Source organism: Microtus oregoni, unplaced genomic scaffold (assembly GCF_018167655.1).
Source record: "Microtus oregoni isolate MIOR12 unplaced genomic scaffold, Mior012 000018F_ref0000195, whole genome shotgun sequence".
NCBI lineage: Eukaryota > Metazoa > Chordata > Mammalia > Rodentia > Cricetidae > Microtus > Microtus oregoni.
This window is the reverse complement of record NW_024543077.1, coordinates 8,258,251-8,272,061: the sequence shown is the minus strand read 5'-3', so window position 1 is coordinate 8,272,061 and position 13,811 is coordinate 8,258,251. Positions and strand designations below refer to the sequence as shown.

Here is a 13,811-nt window from a genome sequence, read left to right as displayed (position 1 = left end):
TGCACAAACACACACTCTCAATTTTAAGACCATCTTAAGATCTACATTGGATTTGATGTCATTCTAGGATACATGAGACCCTGGCTAAACAAGAACAGCAGTAATCAGAGTAATTGGGAATATTGTCTTTATATCAAGAGCAAGACAGGATTGTTAGAATTAATTGCCAACAAACAAACAAAAAAAACCAAGCAAGCAAACAAAAATCTTTAAAAAAGAAGAAAATATTTCCAACAGATGAAGGGTGAATGGCTCTAATATTAAAAGAAACCTGCTGCAAAAACAACCAATTTAACAAAAATGAGAACATTTAGAGGAATCCATGGTGGAGACACAAATAAAATAATATAAAACATTCTCATCTTTGATCAATGCCAGAGAAAAATGAAAAGGTGACCCTGATAATCTTCCCCATTTGTAAGCTGCTCAAAATTAGAACACTGGTAAAATTTAAGTCAGTGTGGCCCTCAGAAAACAAACAGAGACGAAGGTCTTGCTACCGAGGATTATCCACTCTGCCTTCACGTGTGAAGCAGATCTGTGGTCCTTAGCAGAATTAACATCTATTTTTCTCTTACCTTATAACATTCACAGGGATGGCTACTTCTGTTTTTTTTTTCTTTTTTTCTTTTCGTTTTTTTTTTTTTTTTTCGAGACAGGGTTTCTCTGTGGTTTTGGAGCCTGTCCTGGAACTAGCTCTTGTAGACCAGGCTGGTCTCGAACTCACAGAGATTCGCCTGCCTCTGCCTCCCAAGTGCTGGGATTAAAGGCGTGCGCCACCACCGCCCGGCGGGGATGGCTACTTCTGAAAAGGGAATTTTCAAAGTGCCTTTGAATACACTATTCCTTGGTTGTAGACTGTCTTTTCTTCATTTTTCTCTATAAACGTCTGACTCAGGGTACAATATTCAGCTCAGGTGTGTCGTCCTCAGGGGTGGCTCTATTTAATTCATCTTTATAGCCCTGAGAGCAGTTGCAAGGGCCTTGCAGTGGTTTAAATTCTATGCAGACGCAAGGCAGCCTGAAATACAGGACAGCTGGAACGGCGATAGACCCTGGGAGAACACACCCTGTGTGTGAAGCGGTAACCGAGGAAGGCTGTGAGCATCAGAGATAATGGACGGAGAGCAGAAAGGAACAACTGCTGGGTGCAGTAGGGAGCTGAGCAGAGTGGATGCACACACAGGTCCCACAGCTGCGGGAGACAGCCATAAACCAGAGCTAAGGCTAAGCAAAAAAGCGTATTAAAAAAAAAAAAAAGAGTTTGAAAAAAAAAAAAGAATTCCTACAGAGAAACGCATGAAAATCAAATGCCTTCTCATGAAGTTGCCTGCATTGCCCCTGCCTGCTCTCCCAGCAGAGGTTTGAAGCATCTTTTCTTGCAACCACAGGAAGATCTGCTTCACAGTGCGGTGAGTGTGGATTGTTGCTGAGTTTGGTTTGGTTTTCAAAGATGAGGTTTCTCTTTGCAACCCAGATTAGTCTGGAACTTACGATGTAGGTTTCTGAGCTCAAAGTTATGACAATTCTCCTTCCTCAGTTCTCCCAAGTGCTAGGATAAGAAGCATGAGGCACTAGATCTCACTTACAGAAATGAATTTGCTAAGTTTTAAATTGCCATAATTGGAATTGGTATAAAGTATGATTTCTGTTTACTTTTTCTCCTTAATCTCAATGTGGACTCCATCTGTGCCATTCTTTTAAACGGAGATTAAAAAGGTACTGTTGCTGATATTTCCAAGAACATCTCAAAATAATTTTTAAGAATTCATAATATTCTTCTAAATTTTCTTTCCCAAAATAAGAGTTGATAATATCTTATCTCATCTACTAATCATTCACTCTGTAATATATGCATTTATCATTTATTCCACTAACAAATGTCCTGAATGTATTGAATAAATGAAAAATACATTATTTAAAATGATCATGACCAAAGCCCCCAAACTGGACATTTTCTCTCTATATTTCTTTGCCTTATATGTCTGCTACTTTGCAGACTTCCAACCACACACCTTCATTTCCTTCCACTCTACCCTAAACCCCTACTAACAATTGCTTGCTTTTCTCTTTGATACTTGACTTCTATATTTAGTTTTGATTATCATATATGTAAAACCAGACAGTACTTTTTCATCTTTCATAATATTGTTGAGGTTCATCCATGGGGCAAAAATGGCAGACTTTCCATTCAGTGGTACATGGACAAAAAGACAAGTAACAACCCTGAACCAGACAGATGAAGTCTCAAATGGAGAGAAAGAAGGAGAAAAATGTGCCCTGTGGAATGGCCCAGGCCCTTTTCCACCAAACCGAAAGCACGTTGGGGTTCAAAGGAGGGAGTCCAGCCCAGCACCTGGACCAACACTGTGCCTACTGCCCTCAGAGCCTGTGGCAGTCCTGCCATGTAACCTCCTGCCTCCCGGCTGCTCTACCAGGCACTGGCTTGTCTGCTGAAGTCCTGTTGAGCTCTGAAACTCTGATTCATATCTTTAAGTAGCCAGTATTTTTCTGTTCCAAAGATAAGCAATCTCAGAGTGATCCCATTATTCAAAGTTCAGTTATCATTGTTTTAGTCTAGGCCCAAGAACAAATCACTAAATCATTTCAGTGCTCAAATGTCTTGTTTTCCTGCTGTGTAGCCCAGGCTAACCCAAGTGGTCCAGCTTGGAGGTCATTGCAGCAGTCCTCCAGCCTCAGCCTCCCCAGTGCTAGACTGAAATATCTAAACTCGTGGGTCAAAATAAATCTTCCGTCTTTTTAAGCTAATTATCTCTTGAGAGTTTCGTTGTGGTGACGGCACAGAATGAGTACTGGACACAGAAGCATCTAACATGTCGTGGTCTGGATATAACAGGGTTGCTAATGTCCGTGTATTAAATGTGTAGCCCTGGCTCACGGGCGATTGAGAAATGTCTGAATTGGTGGTGGGGTGAGTGATAACATCATCAGTAAATCAAACCACTGGCAATTTCAGAGGTCAACGGGCAATTAGAACTGGGGCCTGGCTGGCGGATTCAGGTCACATCGTGTCCCTGGCCCCTTCCTGTCTCTGTCTACTTCCTGTTTCTGTCTACTTCCTGTCTCTGTCTACTTCCTGTCTCTGTCTACTTCCTGTCTCTGTCTACTTCCTGTCTCTGTCTACTTCCTGTCTCTGTCTACTTCCTGTCTCTGTCTACTTCCTGTCTCTGTCTACTTCCTGTCTCTGTCTACTTCCTGTCTACCATGATGTGACCCACCGTTCCATCACACATTCCCCACCCTGCTGTTTCAGCCTGGCTGAAGACCACAGCCGTGGAACCAGCCAACCATGGACTGAAACCTTTGAAGATGTGAGCCAAAAGCAATTTGTCCCCACTTTATGTGGGTTTGCTCAGGTGTTTTGTAGGATTGACAAAAGGGTCCTAAGACTCTAATGTACCTGATGTGTAGAAAATACTTCAGTGATTCCTGGACAGTCTGGATAAGCCAGGAGAAACAGCAGCAAGGCTAAAGAGTACACATCTGTGCTCTTCTTGTACTGACTTCCAAGGCTCCATGACTCACGCCTGTCCTTTTGACTTCTTGTGTAAAGCCTCCCCAGTAGCTGTCTGGCCTCAGTTATGCAGCTACAGAACTATCCCTGTAGGGGCTGAATTATATTATATAGGCCCATATTCCTACATTGTCTTGTGGTCAGGGAATGTTGAGAGAGCTACAAGGCACAGTTTGCACCTGCCACACAGAAGGTGGTCGCCTAGCCTTTTGATACTGAAAGAACCTGATGCCATCTAAAGCAAGTAGTCAGGATATGCTAATGTCGTTCTGCTCCTTCTATTGTAATTTAGGAGGTTGGCTGGGGAAGAGGTGATTTTTTATGTGACAAAATGGGCCTGTGCATGGCTGTAGTATTATGAGCGGCGGGGCTGCGTCCCCAGCACCCCGGCAGCCTGGCTAGCTTATGCTCCAAAATAACAACACACAAACTGTATTCATTTAAACACTGCTTGGCCCTTTAGCCCTAGCCCTTACAGGCTAATTCTCACATCCCGATCAACCCATCTCTAATAATCTGTGAGCACCGGTCTTACCGGGAAAGATTCAGCATGTCTAACCTGGCGGCTTGCTTCATGGCATGTGTCTGCCCAGGAGCGGAGCATGGCGTGTCTCTGAGGCGTCTGCTCCCGAGAGGAGAGCCGTGGAGACTGAGCTCACTTCCTCTTCCTCCCAGCGTTCTGTTCTGTTTACTCCTCCCACCTATCTTCTAACCTATGAGGGCCAAGCAGTTTCTTTTTATTTAACCAATGACCTTCCTCCATCACATGGCCGTGACAAAACAAGCATAGCTATAGACATGACCTAAGTCTTTCCCCTTGCTACCTAGGAAACAGAATGCTAAAGAATCTCCCCCCCTCAATTTACATTTTGAAGTACAAGTTGTTTGGATAATAAATGTGGGTGATTTTTAGGATGTGAACTCAGGATTTCTTCAAGGATCACCAAAACTTCCTCCCAAAATAGTTGAGTGAGTTGTGTTTTCATTCCCACATCTCCACTCTGATATAAGAAATGGTTTATGTCCAGGCTGGTCCCAGACATAATGGCCCACAACGTGGTGCCCAAACCCACCACCATGAGACTCAGAGTCTCATGCTTTACCAACAAGATAGTCCTCAGACCAGCTCCAACAAAGCCACTGACTTACTGCCCGAGCAGAGTCTCCGAAGTCTATCTTCAACCTCCCCATGGCCCTGATGATGGCAATGATGGACTGGATGGTGTTACTGTAGACCACGGCCTTGTACTGTTTACACTCTTCTTCTGAGTAACCAGCTTCGTGGATGATTCTGAGGAGAGCAGAGGAAAACAGGCTTACTTCCTGTACAGAAGTCACTCAGAGATGTACAAACATGTCTAATACCTCCATCTACTTACTTCATTTGCTTCACAATCGTACTTTTCCCGGATTCGCCAGCACCTGGAAAATAAAATAAGGATTTTCTCATTCAGTATCATCACTTAAGTATCTCCAGCTCCCAGTGCACACACACACATGCGTGGGCAACACCCTCTTTGTCACTTATATTGAATGTTGTATGATATTACAGCAAAATACAAACTATGGAGGATGAAGAAGTACAAAGACCAAAGGTATAAGGTGCATCACACAGTCAATAGGAAGTGGTCTCAGAACTAACATTCTTCTTTCCTGACCTCTTCCTTCCCATTCTTTCTTGTGGTGCTAGAGATCAATCCTCAGGCCTCACATATTCAAGGCATGTAAATGCTCTACCACTAAACAATATTCAGCCCTGTATTCAGGATTTTGCTAAGTAAATAGATTCAGCCATTCTTACCACTGGAGGAAAAATGGGTAATTGTGTGAAATGGTTAGTATTAACTTTTTATGACAGTAACCACTTTACTATAGAGAGATCTCTTAACAGTATGTTGCACATCTTAATACATTATAAAACAGTACAATTTAAAATTAACTTTTCCTGCCAGCATAAAAATACTCAAATTTAAGTCTATTTTCTATTACTTCATAATAAGCCTTTCAATGACAATATACTCGGCTGAAAAAAATGTTTCTGGTATTATATATTCTCTAAAACATTAGAAGTATTCAGTCTTTTGTAGGCAGAGACTGGTCGTTCATTCCCAGCTGCCCAGACCCAAAATAATCACAAAGACTGTATTAATTAAAACACTGCTTGGGCAATAATTAGGCGTCATGCTAGCTAGCTCTTACATCTTAAATTAACCCATTTCTATTAATCTGGGAATCACTATGTGGCTATGGCATATGGAGTAAAGTTCCTAGGCATTTGTCTCCTTCAGGAGCTACATGGGTTCTCAGTGACTCCACCTAATTTCTTCCCTGTCTTGGCTTGGAATTCCTACCTTACTCTATTCTGTCCTTTGATAGACCCAAAGCAGGTTCTTTATTAACCAATGGTATATAGAATAGAATCTCACATCAGTCTTTGGCTGGGCATGATAGCTCACAGCTATAACCCAACATTTCTGAGTCAGAAGAATGACACAGTTTAAAGTGACCCTTGGCTACCTAGTGAGTTTCAAGATAGCTAGTGAGCCTCTATATCACAAAACCAAAACTATGAAAATAAAAATAAATCAGCTCTGATTGAAAATTGAAGTATTATAAATTGTTTTGATCATGGTTTTACACATTGGTAGGTATTTCAACTGTTGGACAAATATCTTAACAGTAACTTTTGGCTACTTTGAAGTAGAAAGACACTGGTGTAAGAAGCCACTTGAGGGACTGGAGCGATGGCTCAGTAGTTAGAAGTACTTGCTGATCTTACAGAGACCCAGGTTTTGTTCCTAGTACCCACATTAGAGAGCTCACAACCACCTGTAATTCCACTTCCAGGGTATTCAACATTCTCTTCTTGTCTCTGCAGGCACAAGGCATGTATGTGGTACATATTCACACATGTAGGCAAAAGACTCATATACACAAAATAAAAATTGATATTTTAAAAAATCCAGAGAGCCATGGAAATGGGTTAGCAATTAGGAGCCCTCTCAGGTTTGATTTGCAGCACACACATGGCAGATCACAACAACCCTAACTCCAATGCCAGTAGACTTGATGCCCTTTTCTGATATACACAGGTGACAAGCATATACATGGTACATACACATACAGGCAGAACATTAATGTATACAAAATAAATAAATCTAGAATAAGAAAGAAGAGGGGAAAGGGGATAATAGGTGATAGGGATAGAGGATGAGGAAGGGGAGGGAGGAGGAGATTTAGAAGATGAGGGAAGGGATGGAGGATCAGGAAGGGGATCCATGGAGGAAGGGGCATCCATATCCATGATAGCCACAGTCTCCAGGAACTGTAGAGATGGTTCAGCACTTAAGAGAACTTGTTGCTCTTGCTAAAGACCCTGCATCTTAGCACCCACATGGTGACTTTACAGCCATCCATAACCACAGTTACAGGAGATTTGACACAGTCTTCAGACCTCTGTGGGTATCAGGCACACACATAGTACATATACATATATGCAGGCAAAACACTCACACACATAAAACAGAATTTAAAAATCCAGAAAAAATTAAAGAAGCTACATGAGGAAATTTTAAAGAGTAAATGTCAATAGAAAGGGCTCTGCACTGCCTGCCAATCGCTAGGCAGCAAGGTTATGCCAGACAGTGCTTTTTCCCTCTTCCTTTCAAGGAGGTCACAAACCCAGGAGCCATTCTCTAACCTGTCCCCCTGACCACTTGCTACATGCAAAAGGTTTCCTTAGGAACCAAACCCTAGCTTTATGCGGTACTACCACATAAATATTAGCAAGGAAACGGGGTTCCCCTTCATTCTCATCCCACTCAGCAAGAGCTGCTCTTACTATCTGACACAAGACCAATTACACTCTCTATGTGTTGAGAAGATCTGAGCACAGGGCACAGGGAGAGCTGACAACTGCACACACGTGTGCCCTCTTTGGCATAACCATGTGTACAGAAGAACTTAGTTCCTGTTTGAGAAAGATTCTGGGTCATGTGCTTTTATGCACCTCATTCTCCTGTTTTCCTAGGGTTGTCCCCATGGTGTTTTCTGCTCATCATTACTGAAGAGCATAGACAGGAGAATGCCCAGGGCTAATCCCATTACAATTCTTCAAACACTATCTCCCCTGCTCCACACCCACCAAACCTGTTCTGCTTCCTCTGGCCATCTGTGATCTTCTATCAACCATACTTATCTCCACTGCCAGCCCCGCCAGATTCCACAGGTGATAACTTGCTGCCTTCCTGCATCTGATTCTACTGGGATTCTCAGCACCTGTCACCACACAGTCAGCCAACCAGAAGGGAAGAAAGCTGTTATGTTGAAGATTTTAGAACTCATAGATGCTAAACTTCAGCATTGCCTTTGTCTTTTCCTCCTGGAGTGACTGACAGACATAGAACACACATGTATACACACACACACACACACACACACACACACACACACTCACACAGGGGGCATCTGAAAACAAGCTGTAGTTAAATGACCTGTTTGAAACAGCTTAAGAAGAAACTGACTAAGTTTACTAAGTGTTTGATATTCAAGGAACCCTCATGTCAAATAGAAAAGCAGGCATTGAATAAACAATAGGGCTATTCTTTCTCTACAGACAGTCTTAATCTTTCGTGGCATCTGCCCATAAAAAAAAAACAATTCCAAGATAAACAACCCATCATTTGCTCTCGGTGACAGTGGCTTGGCTCTGTGAAAGGCACAATTGCAGGCATTGTGGCACACACATTTCTCTAAACCAGGGCTGGGTCCCCTAAGTGGTACAGGGTAGCCAGTCCCCAGGAGGGCAGTCTCTAATTCTGCATTTAGAATAGTGCAGGAGCTGAGAGCAGTGTGGCATGCCGTGGTAGAACACGTCAAAACATAGGGTCCATCAGGACACAGGGCAAGCCCACAGGTCCCCTCACCTGTGCTGTTAGTGAGACCATTCCGAGCTAGAGAAGCCAGTGAGGTCTGACATCCTTGCTGAAGAGAAAGTCAGAGGACTGGATGAGACTGTTCTCAGCTGACTATGTTTACAAAGATTAGGGTTTACTTTTGCTTACTTTGTTTTGTTTTGTCTTTTAAGATAGGGTTCTCTGTGTAGCCTTGGCTGTCCTGGAACTTACTCTGTAGACCAGGCTGGGCTCAACTTGGAGATCCACCTGCCTCTACCTACCAAGTATGTGCCACCACCACCTGGCTATAACTTTCAAACCTTACAATGGAGGTAATTATTTTAATGCTAAGATTATCTTGAAATTCTAAACCATTTTTTCACTCTCTGAAAATAATTGGTGACATGGGGTACTTGGCTTATTCTGTAAGGAGCACTCAACCTCTTGCTCCTGTTGACGCCTGTTCAAGCCTGTAGGGTTGAAGAGTAGAAGTGGCCATCTTATTAACCAGGCATCTCCTCTTTCCACTGGTGACAAATCTCTGGACAATAGGTATCTAGAGGCATAAACCCTGAAAAAATTTTTTTAACACTTAGCAATGTATGTAGTTAGTTTTCAATTCTTGCTTCCATGCTAAGAAAATATTAGCATGAAAATTATAAATCCTTCCTGTTGCAATTTCAGCATTCCAAATCGTGATATCCTGCCTCCTAACATCACGAAAGGCTGTTCTCTGCAAACCTCAGTCAGAACAGTCGTGTTTAAGAGGGCAACAGGAAGCAACATTAAAAATCAAACATCAAAACCTGTAAAGTGACAGAAGGAAAAGCCTGCTGTCCCCAGAAGTACTCCGCCAGGAGGCTATTACTTTCCACTTACATCCAGAGTGAGACAAGAAAAAACAGTTGCACAGACCCTACCAAGTGCAGCTTCAATGAGAACATGAAAGGCTCACGTTCAACACATCGGACAGAAAAGTCTCAGGCGTGAAGGCATTGGGGTCATAAGCCCAGAAGCTCAAGGTGACTCTCTGGTCACAGTGATGTGAGACTTGAGAGGAGACAGAGAAGGGGCAGTGACTCCTAGGGGACTGAGGATATGTACAGACATGCACAGGTCATGATGGGCCCACAGAGCTAAAAGTGGAGGCATTGAGGGGAACCCTCCCCTTCCCCCGGGGCCTCCTTTTAGGAGGAAATGACTGGCAGAACATTGCACCTCTGAGAGCCCATGCTGGGCGCAGCATGTGTGTGAAATGGAGCTTAGCAGAAAATGACTCCAGAAACAGATGCTAGAAGAGCAACATCCACAATGCAGGAGCCCCAGGACACAGAGGGAAGGCCTTGCAATAGGAGGTCCCACCAACATGGCAGCCCATCAGTGGGGTCACTGAGAATACACTGAGGACAGCTAGGGTGAGGGAGGGCAGTGAATGGGAAAACTTAAGCAAATGTAGGAAGTCCGTAGTCAATAACTATGTGACCCAAATTCCTTGAACATAAGCACAGTTAGGAGGGATTGTGTGCTAGTGGAGGAAGGTCTAGTTCTCCTGCCTGAAGACTCGGTTACTGCTCAACTCAAACCCTCATCCTCAGCTCGACTACACAATCTCTTAGCAGGCTCTATAATAATACACCTTGACTATCACTTTAATGGTTATTCAATAATAAACATACTCTACTACGTAAGGAAGGTTTCTGGGCTGTGTGATTTTGTTATAAATTGTAATTCCTCAACAGTTGAAATAATCTATAATCTTTTCTACTTTGCTCTAAGAGCTCCAAATGTATTTAACTTATATTTACAACGCGCCTGATCATCTAAGATAAAGGACAATTTGATGACTGTAACCCCAAAAACTTAAGACCTCAAAAGGAATCTATTTTCTTCAATTAACATAAAATTATTCACCATGAAGAACGAGTATACAGGAAGCAAAATCAGCCTGGCTCTGAGTTATCCACATGCTCACTACAGCACTAGTCCCACAGTTCAGACAGCCTATGAATCTAACGGAAGTGGTTCGAGAACACATGATGATGATGGGCATGCCCGTGTGTGTGTGTGTGTGTGTGTGTGTGTGTGTGTGTTTGTGTGCGTGTGTGTGTGCCCATGTGCGCTCGCGCTTCATGTGCTTATGTGAGTACTTGAAATTTGTTGGCAGCAGATTTTAAATATCTTCAGCACACAAAAAAAAAAAACGGTAGGTATATCGTGATGGATAAGACAATTAGATTGGTTTAAGCACACATACACATATGTACTAAACATAGCAGTTATACACTGTAAGCATACACCTTCACATCTATTTCAAATACACATGTATATCGCATGTCATAAAAGAGGGAGAAAGTGATCCTACCAACACCTCAACCTTGGAGCTCCAGCCTCTAGAACTGTGAAAGAAGAGTGTATGGAAGGAAAGAGAAAAAGTCGATGTGCTGGCTAGGGAACCCCAGAGAGAGAGGAGAGCATTAAGGAGAACTGTGCTGCACGCTGCCCATCCCGGGCATTGCTGGGAAACACACCACAGGCGGGCCAAACTATGGTGAAGAAGAATGGAGGACTAGATGCTACAGGCGCCCTTCTGCGAGTGTCTGCAGGGAGTTTTAATCCAGCGGTTCTTTTTGGACAGCAATAATAACAGCTTATTCTACCCCATTCTGAGTCACTTTCATGGCTCCGTGAGAGACAAACAATACCAAGGTCTCTATCACAGTTTGCGGTTATATCTTCTTGAATTCGAATTTGAAGCACACACTGGCAATGCTGAGGCATGAACGGGCAGCCCGTATATGGTGGTTCTGTTGAACTTGTCCATATTGGGTTTCATGATCTACGTTGATGAGGACGACTGACCAGGTCTCTTCCTAATGGGGGTACCAGATCTCATTACAGATGGTTGTGAGCCACCATGTGACTCCTGGGAATTGAACTCAGGACCTTGGGAAGAACGGGTAGTGCTCTTAACCACTGAGCCATCTCTCCAGACCTTATGTTTTCTTAGCAAGCATCATATACTATGCACTGTAGTTGGTTTAGTTGTCAATTACCTAACCAGCAACCTCCAAAGATGGAATTATGTATTTTGAGCTAGACCAGTGTATACTACTAGGCCTGAAGCTTCTTAGGTTTGCAGGTCTTAGACAAAGTAGACAAACTAATGACTACATGCAACCAAAAAGAAATCTCTCTGGGTACAGGACTATCTCCCTCCCCAAGATACAGGTGCAAATCAGGTTCCTCCCATTGCCTTGACATTGAGATTAGCTCCAAATATCAAGGTACTAAAAGAGTGATACAAAATTGAACACACTAAAATCACTTTGCATGATCAAATGGTGGCCGGAACCAGAAAAAAATAAAAAAACAGCCAAAAGAGTCCCAACAAGTTGTGAGAAGGAAAAGATTCACTTATCTGATTTGTTTATGCTTCGGGGGGTGGGAGTGGATGCTAAGACAGGTCACCTATAGTCTTCACCGGCCTCACACTCCCTAGAGAGTCATAGCTAGCCTTGAACCCCTGATGTTCCTGCTGTGGTTTAGCATGGGCTGGAAACACAGGTTGCCTCCACATCTGGCTCTGCATATGCTTATAAACTGGAGTTAATTCATCACCATCACGACCGATCAGACAAATCAGGAATCCTATCACCCTAGTGTGTCACCAAGGATAAGTCTAACTTGGTATCCACACTTGCTATTGAAAATGAATATAGTCTATAAAGTAGATATAGAAATTTACCCATGGGTAAATTTCTTAGCAAAAGACATCTGGATTTTCATAATTATTTGCGCATTTAATATATTTCTTTGGTTGAAGAAATGCACAAGGAAAACTCAGTTTCACAAGTTATGTAGTTAGAAAGGGGAGGGCATTAGTACATCATTTCTTGATAACTGGTGGTTTTTGATTCGGTATCAAAATTTTATGATGAGAGGCTTCTCTGTACTTACCCACTGGTAATTTCTTGTATAGGTACAATACACGTAGATCATATTTACTCTGATAATGTCTTAAAGTTGGTTAGAACACAGAATCCTAAATCATTTCTATGAACTATTCATATTTTTTGGTCAGTAACATCCATCAGTTTATCTTGTAGTCTTTGAAGTGGGTGTTTTTATGCATGTCTGTTCTAGAAATTGGCTCACTGATTTACACAGAATTGGATGCTGATGTATTTCATTATGAAAAATTTTAATCCTATTTTATTATACATAATTTCATCAGAAAATGTGTTCGGGGAGAGGGGGCTACAAGTCCCATGCAGGAGACAAGTAGTTTTCTGTCTTAAAAGGTTAAATGTTATTCCTCACTGTACTGTTCAGTGTTTTCCCTGGACTTAAACACTAAGGTCAGAGCCCCAAGTCAGAAGGACTATAATTTTGCAGCCTGGCAAGTAAAAACGGTTTCCAACAAAAGCAAGGTGAGTCCCTTTCACGATTCAGTTACACGTCTGCTTTCCCGGGAGCATCATTACACGTAGGGACACTGCAGAGGCACTTTGGGGGTGCTTCTGATCTAGTTCTATAGAACATTAATGAAGTGAGCCCGGGGACCTGCACTAGTAATTCCAGCAGTCCAGGCAAGAAAGTGAGGAGTTCAAGGACAACCTGGGCTATAGAGCTGGATCCTGAACAAAACAATACCAACCCGATAGTTGTAGAGATGCGTGCAATTAAGAATAAATAGTTAACAGAGAATGACTCTTAACTCTCATTTTTCTCTTTTAATCAGAAGGTGCAGGCTGCGGAATACAGTAATTACTACTGCAATCTGATGTCACTGACTTAATTCCCTCTGCTGACCAACATTCTGACCCATTATAGCTGGGGTACTGTTAGTACCAGGAAGAGCACAGCAGGAAAGAACAAAGGTCCTATGAACATCTATGAAATAGTATCCTAGAATGTCCCACACCCAGTATCACTCTGGTGATGTAATGTCATCTTTGCCTAACTCACTACACTCCCAAAATAAAGAGAACCCATGTTTTTCACCATCGTGAGAGCCTACTGCACACTGCTGTATTTAACACACAACAGCAACGCAATAGATTATAATGAACTGGTCCAGAGGGAGAGAAGAAACATCCCATGAAATATAAGAAAACAGAGCAGATACGTGGATTGTGGGAGGAGGCAAATGTTTGTGGGAGAAAAAATGAAGATCATGGTGGCAGCCTGAGTCTGGCTGCCCACGGGAAGAGGTTCCCTCTCCCTTCTATTCAGGCAGTAGCTGGGCAGTGTTGAAGGGCAGCCCGGAACAATGCTTCCTTTGCAAGCTCAAAGGCCTGAGTTTGGTGCTAGCAATGCAAAATATAAAGTCGGGAACATGTCTGTGATTGGACAGCTGTGTCCCTCATGCTCTCCTGCTG

General features: G+C 42.7%; 1 protein-coding gene across 1 annotated transcript in view; it reads right to left on the bottom strand.

Moving 5' to 3' along the window:
- LOC121458947 (guanine nucleotide-binding protein G(i) subunit alpha-1) overlaps positions 1-13,811 on the bottom strand; it is an 84,548-nt gene that overhangs the window by 28,064 nt on the left and 42,673 nt on the right. The window contains exons 2-3 of the mRNA XM_041668382.1: positions 4,915-4,957; positions 4,685-4,826 (exon numbers count right to left, since the gene is read on the bottom strand). Of these exons, the coding sequence (XP_041524316.1) occupies positions 4,685-4,826; positions 4,915-4,957 (185 nt within the window). The remainder of the gene's footprint in view (positions 1-4,684; positions 4,827-4,914; positions 4,958-13,811) is intronic.